General features: G+C 42.4%; 1 protein-coding gene across 1 annotated transcript; it reads right to left on the reverse strand.

The window, feature by feature from the left end:
• Positions 1 to 10,992: 10,992 nt before the first annotated feature.
• On the reverse strand, positions 10,993 to 12,492 carry LOC134569267 (oocyte zinc finger protein XlCOF7.1-like). The gene has a single exon (XM_063428182.1). The coding sequence runs from the start codon at positions 12,445 to 12,447 to the stop codon at positions 10,993 to 10,995; it is 1,455 nt and encodes a 484-aa protein (XP_063284252.1). The 5' UTR covers positions 12,448 to 12,492.
• Between the last annotated feature and the right edge of the window lie 5,719 nt (positions 12,493 to 18,211).

Here is an 18,211-nt window from a genome sequence, read left to right on the forward strand (position 1 = left end):
AGTATGGGGACCCCGTCTTAAAGGGGCAATGTCCCAATTTTCCCTATGTCCCAAAAATGTGCTTAAAGGGCCAGCACCAGTTCCATAAAAAGTCCATAAGCCCCAATATGCTCACAGACTGTTCTTAAAGGGCCATACACACCTGGTCCATAGTCATGGGGGAGGAGGCTGGCAAATAGGCTCCTCCATATTCCAGGGAAGCAGGGCAATTTGTCATTTAAAGGAACAGTTAAAAAAGGCATTTTGTAACAAAGGTAAATTGTGTTACACAAGAAAAGTGAGACACATTATTTACAACATTCTCTAGACAGACTACTTGCTGTGTTTTTAAAAGTTTCCTACATTTATCAGTCTTAGGTATCATTAAGATATTCTCGAATTCCAATCTTTGTTGCTGCATCCATAAGTATCTTAGAGCACAAATACTCCAATTGTTACTTCCTGTAGTAAAATCAACAGCTGCAATAGTGAGGTTACCTAAATAGTTATACATTGAACCTTCCAGTAATAATGAAGAATTGTCCATTGTTTGTTTCTTTGGTCTCCTGAAAAGACCCATTATGTTTCCAAAAGCACACTGGTTTCAGATTGCCTAAGTTCTTGTATCCATAATGGCAATCCTGATAGATGGTAAAATGCAATACAAAGATAAAGGTGATGACTGCCAAAATCATGATTTTTCTTTCTATGAGGTAGCCACTTTGTCTTTTTCTCCTTATTTGAGCCATGGTATGTCACACAGAAGAACAGGAGGTGGTTCAGGTACAACTGGTTCTGGATGCTCCAGTCGGGTCTTGGCTCCCCTCTTTAGACACGGTTTTATTCGTGATGCATGAATCCACAAATCTTGGGAGTCGGTTAGGACTGCAGTGCGGGTCACAGTGATGACAGTGGTTGGGGAACCAAATGGGAAGCCTCCTTTCTTTGTCCTGTTCAACTGTTGGATACACACCGAGTCTCCAGGTTGATAGGGATGGGTAGGTTGCTGTGAAGGTAAAGGAAACTGAGAAGAAACATTGCCATATATACCATTCAACTTTATCAACAATTCCTTAACATAACGTTCCTGGATTAGCTCTAAATCACCAGGCATAATGACTAATGGTTCCCTGGCCCACGGTGTAGGAAATGGTCTACCCATTAGGATCTCAAAAGACGATAATTTGGTAACCTTATTGGGGGTCATTCGTATCTCAGCTAAAATAGCTGGAAGATACCTTTGCCAATTAACCCATGTCCCTGTAGTTGCCTTCATGAGTTTCTCTTTGATAGTCCTATTCATCCTTTCAACTACCCCTGAGCTCTGAGGGTGATAGGGTATATGAAACTTACATGTCACCTGTAGCCATTTAGCAAGTTCTTGAGTGACCTTACTAGCAAAAGCCGGTCCGTTATCAGAATTAATCTGTAAGGGACAACCATACCTAGGTATTATTTCTGTAGCAAGTATTTTCACCACAGTTTTCGCATCTTCTTTATTGGTGACAAAAGCTTCAGGCCACCGACTAAACTGATCTACTATTATCAAAAGATATTATTGTTTATGACCTGTTTTAGGTATATGAGGGAAGTCAACTTGCAGGTGTGTGAATGGTGCCGTGGGTGGGGGGAAATGATCATGGGATGGTTTCCCAGGGATGTTAGGATTGGCCCTCACACATGGTTCACACAGCTGTATAAATTTGCGTACATAATCTTTTAAATTTAGGATGTAAAATGAATCCATAAAGAATTGTATGGTGGTAGTTATACTCCTATGTCTGTGTCCGTGTGCTTGGCTGATAAATATGGGGGAACTTGCCTCACGTATACCTATCTTCCCCTCTTTAGAGTAAAGATCAAATTGATCTTTCTCTGAACCGTGTGAAAGCCAAAAAGCAATACCTTGCTTGATAGCAAAATCTTGTAAATGAGAGAATAACATCTCTGAGGAGCAACCGGATGAGTTAAGGAGAGTAGGGAAGACCATTCTGTAATATGTGGTGCTCTGAGCTGCTTCCTTTGCTGCCCTGTCAGCTAGTGCATTTCCTTTAGATACTTTGTCTTGTCCCTGTGTATGTACTCTGCAATGAATGATAGCCACTTCTAAAGGGAGCTGGATAGCATCTAAAAGAGAAGTGATGAGGGAGGTATGAGAAATTGTTTTCCCATCAGCACCGACAAAACCTCTCTGTTTCCAAATTACACCAAAATCATGTACAACTCCATGTGCATATCTGGAATCAGTATAGATATTAACACGTTTGCCCTTAAACAACTGACAGGCACAAATTAGAGCTACTAATTCCACAGCTTGGGCTGATTGGTGAGGTAGTGTTGATGATTCAAGGATAACATCAGGTAACTGAACTACATCATAACCTATGAGATATTCTCCATCGCTAGGGCGGGAACAGGAACCGTCAACAAAAACAGTGGAAACATCAGATCCACTGAGTGGGGTGGAGGAGAGGTCAGGTCTGGGGGATGTTGTGATGTGAGTTGTGACAAAACCATCCGTCTGTCTGTTATGGTGGATTCGTCTATTTTGCTGTACTTGCGTATAATGGCTATTTCCTATAGCCCAACTGTACGAATTACTATTTTTACCGAACAAAGCTACCGAACGGATGGCCACCCAGAATAGAAGTGTGCTGCTGGTTAACCTCTTGATCCCAATTAGAACGTTGTGGTTAACCGCAGACACTTCTCAATTGAACCGATTTCAGGGTGGTCATCGTTCGTATGTCGACCACGAGGCAGCGGCCATTTTAAAACGCACGAAAGAAAAGCGGTGTTCGGCTCTGATTTCATGGAACTAAAAACGGACACTCTTTCTGCCGAACACCGCTGAACCAACGGGTCGCCTAACTGTCTCGACGAACACGTACGAACACCGGCTGTTCAGGAGTTTTTACTGCATACAAAAGTACTGAACCCAGGTAGCCTTCCCATGGAGTCAATCGCATACCGAAGTACTGTACGAACTTTGACTCCATGGCGATTGAACTATGTGCATGGGATCTGAGCGCTATTCGTCAATAATATGCCCTCAGATCCAGGCTATCTGGGGATATGTGATACAAATGTAAAATGTTCGGTTATTATAAAGTTATATATTTTCATGTACTTTCTGCTTTTGTGTTTAAAATGGCGATGTGCTTTTGTCTTGGAGATAATTGAATTACTTCCCAAGTATCTCCAGGGCAGAGGGGAGGGAAACATAATGCATTGTGGGAAAAGTCTATGACTGTATGTCTGAACTGTACTGTTGTCCTACTGTAATTACAGTCTTCCATTTGGTCCCCTAGGGGAGTGTCCACCAAGTGGGAGACCTGCATAAATACAGGCGGGTAGCCCACAGTAAAGCCAGATCTTGTTTGACCCTCAATACGGAGCTTCTGTCTCGTTTGTGTGGGGGGGGGGGAATTACTATTGGAACAGTGCTTTTCGTTATTTCTGGCTGTGAAAGGAGTTCGACTGATTTGATGGTCGGGAGTTACCTCGTTCACCTACTTACCGTTCGGGAGTTTGACGGTCGGCTGTAAGGAAACTGCATTTCTGGAGAAGGGGATTATTCACTAAATGGCGGCTTCATCTATTTGGCGGTGAGTGTCGTAACATGAGTGATACAACCATGTGGTTCTGTGGGAAGGGGAGTGTCTGTGGAGCCAGTGGTGAGAATAGCATGTAAGATAGCCAGGGGGCCTGAGGTAAGAGCATTATAAACTATTGAGAGATTTTGGGTGTTTAGAAGAATAATCTCATAACCGCTAAGGCGCTGGGCTGTCATATGTTAGGTAGTTAGTTTTTTTTATTAGCTGAGTGACCTGGTGGGTAGTATGTAGGATGGTGGGATGACCCAGTGTGATGGTGGCAGCTCCCTCAACAGCCATGGCGCATGCTGCCAGTGCTCTGAGACACGCTGGCATCCCCTGTACCGGCACAGGAACTACTTTGGAAAAGAATGCTATGGGACGCATACCACCTCCATGCTCTTGTGCACAGACAGCGGCCATGGTTTTACAATTGTTCCTCAAATACAAATAAAAAGGTTTACAATAATCTGGTAGTCCTAGTGCTGGGGCTTGGACAATAGCAACCTTAAGGGCAATGTAAGATGCAGTCATGTCTGGGGACCAACAGACAGTATCCGGGCTATCGCCTTTGGCCACTTGCCTCAAAATAAAGTCATAATAGGAGTACTCAGGAATCCACTGGCGGCAATAATTAATCATACCGAGAAAGGTGAGCTACTCCTTTTGTGTAACTGGCTTAGGGATTCTCTGAATGGCTTCAATGCGTTTAGGGCTTAATTGTCTGGTGCCTGCAGCCAGACCCAAATAATCGACCCTTTCTTTGCAGAGCTGCATTTTGTGCTTTGCAACCTTATGACCCTCAGCAGCAAGATGTAGGAGCAAACTAAGTGAATCTGCAATGCCTGCCTCCCAGGTAGGACTACACAACAGTAAGTCACTGACATACTGAAGGAGGACTGAACCATGGCCGGGGGTCCATGCTTTAAGAGTTTTTTTGGATCACCAGAGAATAAACAGCTGGTGAATCCACATAGACTTGGGGTAGGCGTGTTCACGTATACGGACAGCCTTCAAAAGTAAAAGCCTTCTATCAGTGCTGCATACACCATGGAGTAGAAGGCCCTAAAGGCTTTCCCCACATATTTCTGTCCACATGAGCATGACAGTAGGTATACCAGGCCCTTTGTGTTACAATTAAAGAAATGATTAATTTTAAAGGGACCCTGACCTGTACTGTTGTGGATGGTTTTAGAGTCTTTGAGAATATACTTGCAGGCCACGCATCTACCACATCCATATGTGCCACTTGGGGGAACGCCCAACCATGTGGCACGTGGTTGTGGTTTGGTGGAGAAGTGGCTCGGTACCAGTAAGTCACGAATATTGTGTCCACGTCTTGCTGTGATATTAACATGTGGGCTCAGAGTCTCCTTAAGATGTACATCATTTAGCAAGATAGCCAGAATCTCTCGAGTGACTTCCGTACTTCTGGCCACCCTACATCAAATGTCGCGATCATGCGAATAATATACCGAAGTTGTTTTGCTTTCAATTTAAAGTCCTGAATGTCACTACAATTCCTCCGAAGACGGAGGTACTGACCCACCGGAATCCCCTCCTTCAGTGGTCGCGGATGGTGACTAGTCCAATGTAAAAGAGAATTAGTCGCCGTGGGTTTCCTAAACAGGGTGGATTGAAAAGTACCATCCTCGATGATAATAATGGTTACATCGAGAAAATTAATGGAGCGTCCTCCGAATTCAGATGTAAACCGAAGATTTTCATCATTACGGTTAAGTAACACCACCATATCATAGAATTTCTGGGGGGTGCCTTGCCAGACTATTAGGATGTCGTCTATGTAGCGACCCCACCATAGAACCTTAGGTAAGTATTTACTCAGAACATCTGAACCACGGATCTGCTGTTCCCACCATCCCAGGTGAAGGTTCGCATATGAGGGGGCACAAGCCGTCCCCATAGCAGTGCTAGATGCGTGGCCTGCAAGTATATTCTCAAAGACTTTAAAACCATCCACGACAGTACAGGTCAGGGTCCCTTTAAAATTAAAATTAATAATTTATTTAATTGTAACACAAAGGGCCTGGTATACCTACTGTCATGCTTATGTGGACTGAAATATGTGGGGAAATCCTTTAGGGTCTTTATAGATAGGATCATGGAACATGCAAGATCCCCTAGGAATTGTCTTGAGACATCTATCTCGAGACACTTGAGAGAATACCACCACGGAGACTCCAATAACCTGAGGTTCTGTGGCTTGGAACTGGTCAAGAGGAATGCTAGACGTGGGGACTTTGATAAAATCCTTAGACAGAGAGAGTCTAGGTGGATATACGACCTTAAGACACTCCAACCTTTGGGTCTGAATGAGGGCTTTTCGTTTGCCCCCTTCATATGAAGTTAGATATGAAGATGGCCCGCACTGTCCTCTTTACCCTTGTAATTTTTTGGATACATTTTCTCTTTTACTACATAGCCAGCTATGTTATAATATTTCATGCTTTATCACTCTTTTTTTGTCGTCTTTTTTATTTATTACTCTTTACAGTGAATTTATTTGGATATTATTTTTTAGTCTCCTTTCCCCCTTCTTTTCCTTTTTTCTGTTTTTTCCTCGTTACTTATTTTTTATTTTATTTTTTTGTCAGATGGTTACATTATCATCATTATCTCTACATGTATCTGCTGGAGGATACCTAACTATCTAGCTGTCTGGATTCAGCATACTACTATAGATATAGTGTTGCGATATAATGTCCAAACAGCTAACTATTTGGCCGTTTGGATTCAGTATACCACTATAGATACAGTGTTGCGATATAATGTTTAGAACTGGATGATATAACACACGTCTTGGCGCAAGCGCCGATATCCCGGTGTTATATGCGCACTGATCGCTTTCCCGGCAGATTAGAGAGAGAGACACTGTGAGAAAACTATGTTTCTCACGCATGCGCCGACAACCTGGAGCATGCGCACCGACCCTTCCTGCCTGTGAGGATTTCATTGGCCAGTATGGACCAATGATGTCGCAAAGCTGGCGGATGGGCGGCGCATATGAGGTAATTAATGCGAGGAGGGGGACCTTCTGTTCTGGTCTGTTTGTCCCTTGAGAAAGGCGGTTAGACCGCCGAAACGCGCGTCAGGCTTTTACCGACTTTTTAGAACCTTAGCGGACTCATTTGACAGTATTTACTGTGCTACAACGAGATTTTGGCTGGCCGGCCAGTTCCCGAGACAGGAGGGATAGGAGGGATATTGGGTTATACGTGTAGGAAAGTTTGAAGTTACTTTCTCTCCTACTTTTTTTTTCCACTATATGTACTCCTCTCTGTCCTTTCGATTTCTGGTAAACTTTTTTTAGCACATATACTGCTTTTTGTTGGTTCAATGATTATCTGCATGACTTTATATATATTGTAATTAGTGTCCTTTTCTACCAATAACTCTTTTATGAGTTATATTGTTACATTTATTTGGACACAAAGTACTACAATTATTTGCTCGCAGTAATCTAAACCCCACTTTTTCATGAGTCTTTTGCTTTTTAATTACTGTTTTTTCAATAAAATGTATTCATTGTTTTTTGATATAATTTTTAGATGCCCATACCGGGGTGGTTTATGAGGGGGATCAGTCCAGTTGGCTATGGAGTGATCCTGCCTCATTTTCTCTCTTCATTTGTGATATATGTAGGGTTATGCCCTTTTTTGCCACCCCTATAACCCTTTTCTTTGTGCTCCCTACTAGTTTAGCCTTTTAGGAAGCATTTGTTTCATTAATAGTACAAGGCAGCTTTACTCGAAGCAGCAGTAAGACTTCATGCCCCTGGAAACACCTTCCAATACATGGAAAAGGAGGCTACAAACACACAACCGTTAAAAAAACATCCTTTGGACACTGAAACCGCTAAGATCGAATACATCATGGACATACCACACGACTGCTCTTACTGTAAAGATCTGGGACACCCTGCACTCTGAATCCTCCAAAAACAAAAAAATTAGCTTCCGAGGAGGAGATCAACTAATAATGAAACCCTTGAATTCTATTGTTCTAAAGGACATCATTCAAGGTGCGCTCAACCCACGTTCTACCCCTGCTCCATGATTAATGTATTTAAAAAGAATGTGTCAAGGGCAAAACATGACGCAGATAGATATAAAATTAATTATTGATGGTATATTGGGTTATGATCCAGATTCAGGATGGGATTGGTCTACATTGGACTCTAGCACTACCATAGGTGGTGAGGAGCCCTATGTATTGTCCACACAAGAGGGGCATGATAAAATGTGGGAAGAGATAACAGCAGAAATGTCTAGGCTATGGAAGGATAAACAGTCTATGTCAACAGTTTTGGCATGTAAACAAGGTCAGCAAGAAAGTGTGTCAGAGTTTGACAAGTTTTTACAAATGTTGGAAAGAGGATGTGTGACGAAACCAATCTCGCCACATTGTATTGGAGGAGCCTGGTTGCCTGCCTGCTGCCTTTGGACTATGGCCCTGGGAGATTGGGCCCTTTACAAACAGTATTCGGCCCTAACAGAGTGCATGTCACTCATTCTGGCCCTTTAAATACAGTGGGGCCATTCGGTACTTGCCCTGTGTGAGCAGTGATACCCCCCAGATGGCTATGCCATGGAGCCTATTCATATAATGAAAGACTATGGGAAAGACTTTGGCTCCATGGCAATTAAACTGTATTTGTGTGGTCTGCGTGCCATTCACCTAATAATGTGCACGCAGACCTGAGCTATCTGGGGATATGTTAAATGTCTGTGTTTAATGTATAAAATGTGACTTTATGTATTTTAAAGAGTTTTATGTTGTTTTGCAACCATGTGGTTAATGGAGTCTGCCTCTAGTCCTGGATAATTAGATTCCTTCTCCAATTATCTCCAGGGCAGAAGGGAGGAAGCCAGGATGCATTGTGGGGATGTTTTACTTTTACTGTTTGAGCCAGGGGGAATAAAATATACTTTTACTAACTTTTGAACCCCTGGTCTGATTCATGCCATTTTTTAATATGTTGTTCCCCTGAATGGATTGATTGTGGATATGTATTTTTATGTGAATGTGAAGTATGGTTGTAAAGTTATGAAAGTTATGTAAAAGTACATTTTGAACTGTACACATAATGGGATTAAGTGTCACACTAAGGGGAGGGGATGTGTGGGAGGTAACATCTATGTTATTGGTTATTTTGGGTGCCCAGCACCTCAGACCACTGCTTGACCCTCAACACGGAGCCTTGTCTCGTTCTTGGGGGGATTCACTGTATGCTGTTGGAGATTGATTGCTAAGGAGTGTAAGCTGATGTCTGCTTTTCCTATTCCTCTGCTAGCAGCTATTTGTGAGGTTCCAGCTGGAGTGCTACCTTATTCACATATATCCAGTTCGTGAGTTTTGGTGCTTTTACAGTAGCTGTGCCTTTTTGGGTAAAAGGGGATTATCGCCTAAACTGATTTTTCCCCTTTTTTGCTGAAACGGTCCGTAACAGGATGCTTGTTTGAAATCAGGCGAGAATATGGATCCATTAAAAATTCCAGCTTGTTTGGGAAACATGTTGCCACCATATTCTCTGCTTGTCAAACAATTGATTTCAGAATGGCCATGATTGTCTAGTAAGGATTTCTATGTTAAAATTGTGGAAAAAGATAATGCAGAATGTTTTGATATAAAGAAAGAAATTAGCAATAAGGTGTACTATAATCAAGGATTGCAACCCCGCTCAGGCTAGAAATAAAGGTTGGGACGGAGAACATAGGATATACCCAAGATGAGGGCAAAGAGGTAGAGGAAGAGGCAGGGGATTTGGGGCCCAATGGGGAGGACAGAGGTATCATAAGGGGGGTGGGGGGGGGGGTGACTAGGAGGCCCTGGAGGTTTGGACAGGTTACATTGTTTCAATTGTGGCCAAATTGGACATTGGAGAAATGAGTGCCCAAACCCCCCTCGAAACCCCCAGTATGGTAACCAGAATGCTACATTACCTGCTCCCCAGAATACCACCGCCATCAACACAACATCACACACACCACTGACACCTCCACACCCCACTCATCATATCCCATGGCCACAATAGGGCTGCCCTGAAGTTAACACTCCAGCTTTTCCTCTCTTATCTCCTACTAGTAACGATCAGCCATTTTGTGTCCTGGTAATTGATGGCGTGCCACTTCCATTCTTGGTGGATACTGGAGCTACTTGTTCCAGTTTGTGCAAGACTTGCTATCAGGGGAAAAGGGAAAGGTCTACACTTTCAGTGGGTATCAGTGGAGTGTCTATCACCACATTTATTACACCACCTTTGTCGGTTTTCTGTCTTTTGAATGGTATTTTGACTGTTTTTTCTTTTCGATTGATACCTGGCTGTCCTGTAAATCTGTTAGGGAGAGACCTCCTTGGTATTATGGGGGGAGGTGCCAGGATATATGTGTGCAAGTCTCGTTGGGACCAAGTACCACCGGTACTGTAATTTTCGTACCTGCTCAAAGTGTGCGATACAGGATGTGTTACCCTTGTGGATCGTGAAAGCCTTAGACCATTGGTCTTCAAAGTGTCGAAAAGGAGGCGACGGTAAGGGTCAGCGGTGTTCGTGTATTTGCGTAGCCAATTTTAGTTCCATGGATTCTTTAGCATACACCGCTGAACGCGTTCGACTAAATTAAAATGGCAGCCGTCACTTTGACGACTTCGGCACTTCGGCTGCATCCGAAGTGCCATATAAAAAACACCAATCCTTCCCCACAGTATTTAAAATGCCAGAATGAGTGACACACTCTGGTATGGCCGAATACTGTTTTTAAAGGGCCCAATCTCCCAGGGCCATAGTCCAGAGGCAACAGGCGGGCAACCAGGTTCCTCCAATGCAATGTGGTGAGATTGGTCTCGTCACAGATTATAATTACATTACATCAGGTATTTTAAAGCTCATATATATATTTTTCAGAAGGCTGAAATTTGACTCCAAATTATGAGTGACTGACTGAAATATTTGACAAAATTGGTATATTTATTGTTAGTTATAGTCTCCACTGCATTGTATGGCCTAAGGAAAAAAAACTAGAAAATTAGTAGTAAGCATAACTGTTGCTTGAAGTCTGCATTAACATGGGGGTTGGGGAAACTAGCCTCTCTCTTGGAATGTCCAAGGTTATTGTGTCCTGGGAAAAGAATAAAAGAACCAGTCAGAGCTCTGGTCTCCTATTCCAGTTCATATGCTTCTTGGTATGAATAATTTGTAAATACATTTATTGTATTTTATTTATTGTATTATTGTACTATCAAAGTTACTATTTGTTGTGTGAGCCTGAGGAAAATAAAAAATCACAATTCAAGATTTTATTTCTATATTAATCCATAGATGCATTATAAAATCACCGCACTTGTGTGAGTTCTCTGATGTCGGACAAGATTTTAATGTTGCCCAAAACATTTCCCACATTCAGAATGATTTTTCTCGTGTGTGTGTTCTTTGATGACTGACAAGATTTGCGTTTGTCCCAAAACATTTTTCACATTCAGAACATGTGAACGGTTTCTCTCCTGTGTGTGTTCTCTGATGACAGACAAGATTTGCGTTTGTCCCAAAACATTTTTCACATTCAGAACATGTGAACGGTTTCTCTCCTGTGTGTGTTCTCTGATGACAGACAAGATTTGCGTTTGTCCCAAAACATTTTTCACATTCAGAACATGAGAATGGTTTCTCTCCTGTGTGAGTTCTCTGATGACTGACAAGCCTTTCATTTGTGATAAAACATTTTTCACATTCAGAACATGAGAATGGTTTCTCTCCTGTGTGAGTTCTCTGATGACTGACAAGCCTTTCATTTGTGATAAAACATTTTCCACATTCAGAACATGAGAATGGTTTCTCTCCTGTGTGAATTCTCTGATGACGGACAAGCTCTGCATTTGTATTAAAACATTTTCCACATTCAGAACATGAGAATGGTTTCTCTCCTGTGTGTGTTCTTTGATGACAAGCTAGCTCTGCATTTGTGTAAAAACATTTTCCACATTCAGAACATGAGAATGTTTTTTCTCGTGTGTGTGTTCTTTGATGACTGACAAGATTTGAATGTTGCCCAAAACATTTTTCACATTCAGAACATGAGAACGGTTTCTCTCCTGTGTGAATTCTCTGATGACGGACAAGCCTTTCATTTGTGATAAAACATTTTCCACATTCAGAACATGAGAATGGTTTCTCTCCAGTGTGAGTTCTCTGATGAAGGGCAAGCTCTCCTTTCCCGGCAAAACATTTCTCACATTCAGAACATGAGAACGGTTTCACTCCTGTGTGTGTTCTCTGATGTCTAAGAAGATTTGCATGTTGCCCAAAACATTTTCCACATTCAGAACATGAGAATGGTTTCTCTCCTGTGTGAGTTCTCTGATGACAGTCAAACACTGCTTTAGTGTTAAAACATTTTCCACATTCAGAACATGAGAATGGTTTCTCTCCAGTGTGAGTTCTCTGATGTCTAAGAAGATTTGCATGTTGCCCAAAACATTTCTCACATTCAGAACATGAGAACGGTTTCACTCCTGTGTGTGTTCTCTGATGTCTAAGAAGATTTGCATGTTGCCCAAAACATTTTCCACATTCAGAACATGAGAATGGTTTCTCTCCTGTGTGAGTTCTCTGATGACAGACAAGCGCTGGTTTAGTGATAAAACATTTTCCACATTCAGAACATGAGAACGGTTTCTCTCCTGTGTGGGTTCTCTGATGTGCAACACAATTCAAATTACGTCTAAAACATTTTCCACATTCAGAACACGAGAAAGGTTTGGGGTTTATGTTTACTATCTCCTTTGAGAACATACAGGAATCTGACGAAATTCTTGCTTTTGCAGAGTTAGAATTGGTTCTGTTAATAGATTTCTTCATAGCCTTGCTTCATGTATTTCTGTTCTTGACACGTCTCCTGACAAATACACCTGAAAGAAATATATTGAGTGTTAAAGGAAATTGCTATACTTAGAAAAACAGACAATATTTGCATAATATATCTGATATAGATACCACCATCAGGTGTCATAGTGCTTGCGAAGAAATCAAGTATTTTGTGTGCATTAACTCATTCACTCACTGTTGTGGATGCAGTGTGTGTGTGTTAGTGTTGTGGATGCAGTGTGTGTTAGTGTTGTGGATGCAGTGTGTGTGTTAGTGTTGTGGATGCAGTGTGTGTGTTAGTGTTGTGGATGCATGTAAATGTAATTAAAGTCATTCCCCCCTCCCTGTTTCTTACCTGGTTCAGGGAGGGGGAAGATTATTTGATCCCTGGTGGTCCGGTCCAGTGCCATTGTGGGGCCCCCCGCAGAGGGGGCCCAGCGAGCTGCGGCTTTACTTTCCAGCATTTCCTCGCTCTAACTCCCGCGAGACGTGGTGTGCGTGGCGCGCGGAGCGTTGCCATGGTAACCCATGGCAACGCTCTAACGGCCGCACGTCTCGCGGGAGTTAGAGCGAGGAAATGCTGGAAAGTAAAGCTGCAGCTCACTGGGCCCCCTCTGAGGATACAGGGAGCCGGGGGGCCCGCGGCTGCACCTATATATAGCGATCATCGCTATATATAGGTGCAGAGAGTAATTGTGGGGACCTGGACTGCCAAAGCAGTCCGGGCCCCCCAGGACCGCCGGGCCCGTGACAACCGTTATGGTTGTCACCCCCTGATGGCGGCCCTGATTGCATATACAGGTGATACTCAAAAAATTAGAATATCTTCTGTAATAAGGAGGGTCATCCTGGGGGCGTGACAGGACGTGGGAAGAGATGGCAGCACACAGAGAGCACTGCTGTCTCGGCTCCTGCAACGCAGCTAATACAACCTGTGACGAACCCATCTGTATAGACTTATATTGCTGGTTCGTCTGTTTGACTTGATTTTGTGGATTTCCTGTCCGTATGCCCTTGTTCGTATGTTTCCCCTAATACCGATTGAAACTACCGAACAAACGGCCACCCAGGAGAGGAGTGTGCTGCTCGTTAACACATTGACCACAATTAGAACGTTGCGGTTAACCGCAGACACCTCTCCATTCCATTCGTACGGGTGGTCGTCGTTCGTATGCCGACCACGAGGCGGCGGACATTTTGGGACACGAGGAGAATCAGCGGTGTTCGGTGCAAAACCTATGGAACTAAAAACGGATACTTTATCTGCCGAACACCGCTGGAGGCTGCCGCCCGCCTTCTATTTCGTTGATGCGTACGAACACGGGCCAGTTCGGGAGTTTCTATCCTTCGTATGGACTTTACTCAGATAGCCGTCCCATGGAGTCATTCGTATACCGAAGGACTTGTGAGAGACTTTGACTCCATGGCGATCGAACTATGTACATCGGATCTGAGCGCTATTCGGTAGGAATATGCACTCAGATCCAGGCTATCTGGGGATACGTTACACGAACCATATGCAATCGGTATTTCTGACTTTATGTATTTTATTGTATTTTTCTTTTTATGTTTTAAAATGGCGATGGTCTCTATCCTTGGAGATAATTAGGTTTCTTCCTAATTATCTCCAGGATAGAGAAGAAGGATTTATGGGTAAAATGGGAAGGGCTTATATTGAAGCCACTGCGATTGGCTACTGTCCAATATATTGTACAGTCTTCCACAAGGTCCCCTAGGGGAGTGTCCACCTTGTGGAGACCCGCATAAATACCGGGCAGGTAGCCCCCATTAAACACATTCCTGTTTGACCTTCAAGACGGAGCTTGGTCTCGTTTGTGGAGGGATTTATTATTGGGACAGTACTTTCGTTATTTTTAGCTGTGGAAGGAGTTCGACTGGATTGCTGAGTTGCCGCGTTCGTATGCTCCATTCGGGAGTTTGACGATTGGCTGATTTAAAATTGCATTTCTGGAGAAAGTGGATTATCTACTAAACGGCGGCTTCATCTCCCTGGCGGTGAGTGTCGTAACAACAAGATACTACTCAGACAAGTTATCCGCACCTATCACTACGGAAAAGGTATGTAGCGGATTGTATTAAGCCTGTCCAGTAATATTCATATAAGACTGCATTCGTTTTATTGTATCCGTGTAAATGTGTAATTTCGTATGTGGGTTCGGTAGTCTCATGTGAATGAAACTACCGAACCATCAGACCACCCCAGTGAGAAGTGTGCGCCTCGTTAAGCGTTCACACTTCTCACAAACCACAGCTTAATGTGTAACTGTTCATGCCTGGGTGGCCGCTGTTCGGTATATGAACCACGGGCGGGGGCCATCTTACGCATAAAAATCTCAGCGGTGTTTGGTCGTCGAGTGTCTGGAACTCAAATTGGACACTCAAACAACCGAACACCGCTGAGACCTCCAGAGTTCCGTAACTACTGAATGGAGGGACCAAACTACTCCTCGTTCGGTAGAAACAGAGTACCGAACAAGGGAACTCTAATGCATGTAATATTAAGTGTGGATGGCAAGGATTGCTATATGTTTTTACTGCCGAACGGAGACCGACCGCAGGGCCCAAACACATGGAACCCTTTTTGGATACTACCTCGTGTGCGGTCGGTGAAACTTCACCCTCCACCTAACTCCCGAACCCCTGGTCCGATCTGGGTGAATTTGAGATATGTCAGCTATCTGCTCATTTTAGGGTACATCCAGATTTAGGGTAACTGTACAATACAGTTAAGGGGATTATGAGTCACTCTGAGGGGAAGAGATGTGTGGGGGTTAACTATTGCTGTATTGGTTACTGTCCTAATGAATGCGAATCCCTCCCTTGCATGGGAGAATGCTTTATAAGGAGACTGTGTGGAATAAAAGTTAATTTCTGCTCCTGATGCTGTGTGTCGTCCAGTTATTGGGAGTGCTGTTGGGATATCATTGGATTATTTTGCCTGCTGGAATTACTACTCTATGGATCTATAATACTTGTTCCTGAGCCTCACTGGGATCTTAAGTGGAGAATAGCTGTGGAATATCAGCTCTCCGCTACAAGGTACTCTACCAAATTGACAAAATCCCTAATGGGAAAGCACCAGGTCCAGATGGCTATACTAACATATACTATGCCACTTTCAAACACGAATTGTCTGCAGCTCTTACTAATTTCTTTAATAACGCCACCCAAATGGGGTCTTTTCCAACCGAATTCTTATCGGCCCACATTATCACTATTCCCAAACCAGGGAAACCTCCGACTGCTTGTCATAATTTTAGACCAATATCTCTTTTAAATTTAGACACAAAACTATAAGCTAAAATATTTGCAGAACGACTCAAAAACATATTACCGACATTAATCCATACAGATCAAGTGGGATTTGTGACGGGTAGACAGGGAGCAGATAACATCAGGAAGACATTAGACCTATACAAAATCTTAAAACAAACTAAACATGAGAGCATTATGTTATCCCTCGACGCAGAAAAGGCGTTTGATCGTCTGAATTGGCAATTCCTCCACGAAACCCTATTGGCCTACGGATTTCCAACCTTCTTTCTTTCTGCAGTTAAGGCTTTGTATAGTGCTCCTAGAGCAACAGTGCTGAACTCAGGATTTTCTTTGCAGGCATTTCCGATTACAAATGGGTTCCGACAGAGCTGCCCATTATCTCCTCTCCTATACGTGTTAGCCTTAGAACCCCTTGCTATAACTATACGAAACATCGACATCATTCATGGAGTGTGGGTTGGACACAAGGAATATAAACTCAGCTTAATTTGCTGACGATATTTTTCTTATACTCACACAACCACTTATAACACTCCATTAAATAAAGTTATACAGGCATATAGCCTACAGTCCTACTATAAACTTAACATTACTAAAACTCAAGCAATGTGTTTCAACATTTCAAAATTTACAGAAGAAAGGCTAAAAGCAAGTCACCATTTTGATTGGAGAAAGGATCATCTAGTATACTTAGGTATCAAAATAACTCAAAGATAACTAATTATTTCAAGTTAACTATACAAAGCTACTGAAAGAAATAAGCAGCCTATTACAATCCTGGAAGAATCTGTTTTTATCCTGTGTAGGTAGAATAGTGGCACTTAAGATCTCTATACTACCCAAGATTCTATATCTTTTTAGATCTTTGCACATTAAACTTCCACAAATTTTCTTATGCTTCAGTTGGGGGGGCAAACATCCCTGAGTCCCTACAGTGTTAATAATGAGAAACATGAAAAACTGAGGAATGGGACTCCCAAATATCAAAGCGTATTATTACTCCACTATTCTTACAAATGTCTTCAGCACTCATCTGTCCGACTATAATCCTCAATGGGTGGCAACAGAGAGCAATTACTGTAGAAACCATGATCTGTCATCAAAACTGTGGATTCCTCAGCATTTGAGACAAACATCTTTAAACATCCTCCCCAACACCAGACATCTTCTTAAAATATGTGTAGTCCCAAATATCCATTTTGCCATCTATCCTAGCTGTTCATATAAGGATTAATTTTAACCAAGAATAAATTTGGCATTTTATCTTCTATTCTCGGAAATAGGATTTATATAAAATCCTAGTTACGGGAAAAGTACTGATTTCAAAATCTTCTTGTTAATTGTCCAATATTTGTAAATATCTGGTTTTAATCAAATGTGTAATGAGTTATATAACGAAAAATTATAACTAGAAACAGCTGTTTATAACTTGTAAAAAACATATTATGTAATAAATGCTCATGACCCCCACCGACATGAAAATGGGGTATAAATGCAACTGACGTATAATTAAAATTTGAATTGGTTATTGAACAAGTCTCTGCTATTCATTTCCAATTTCCAGAGCTCTGAATGAGTTGGCAAATATCCATCATCCACAAAGGGTCCGGGCTGATTTTATCCCCAACAAACTGGTGTCAGAAGTTTTGGGTACAATTGGTCGGAGCGGAGATGACAGGTAAGGGGCTATTTGAAGACCTTCTTTACCTGCATCTCCTATCCCCCACACATTGCTTTGTTATTTAAATGTGTGTTTTTACTATTTAAATTTTTAAAGGAGATTTTAACTGCATAAAGTCTTTGGTAGACATGGTTTTTTTAAGTCTCAGGTGGACTTTTTTAACTCCTTTGGTAGGAGGTAAGCCTTTGGCAGGCAGTATTGTGCACAATTGTCTATGGTAGACTATTTCTCTTTGGTAGAGGTTCACCTTTGACAGGTGGTAAAAGTGTGTATGGGAGACGTCCCATGATCCCTCTTTGGAAGAGGTTGCCTTTGGTAGGTTGTAAAACAGATTTTCAGTCTTTGGCAGACTGCGTTGTAGTTTATGTACATGTCACTTTTGCAAAGAAAGATTTGAAAAAAAAAAAAGTGGCGGAATGGTTTTAAACCTGTATGATGGATGTTTGGCATTACTCAAGCTTGCTACTTTATGTGCTGTTTTATTTGACTGTGCAACTCTGATTTTAAGCATAAAGTCTGTGATAAGGGGGTTAAGATAAATAAAATGGGAACGAGGGAGACTGTTTTTAACAACTCCAAATCATTACTCCCTCCTGATTACACCCCATACTCATTATACCCAGCCTGTCCCCTAAAGATAATAATGATTTGGGTGCTATCCTTGCTGTGATAGTTAGACCTCCACAAGCAGGGACAAGGGGTTCCCACTGCTCCATAAAGCTCCCTTTTACCTTCCCCCCTCCCCCCCGAAGCTCAGAGGGTGTCCAAGCCAGGTATAAG

This window comes from Pelobates fuscus, chromosome 7 (assembly GCF_036172605.1).
Source record: "Pelobates fuscus isolate aPelFus1 chromosome 7, aPelFus1.pri, whole genome shotgun sequence".
NCBI classification, from domain to species: Eukaryota; Metazoa; Chordata; class Amphibia; order Anura; family Pelobatidae; genus Pelobates; species Pelobates fuscus.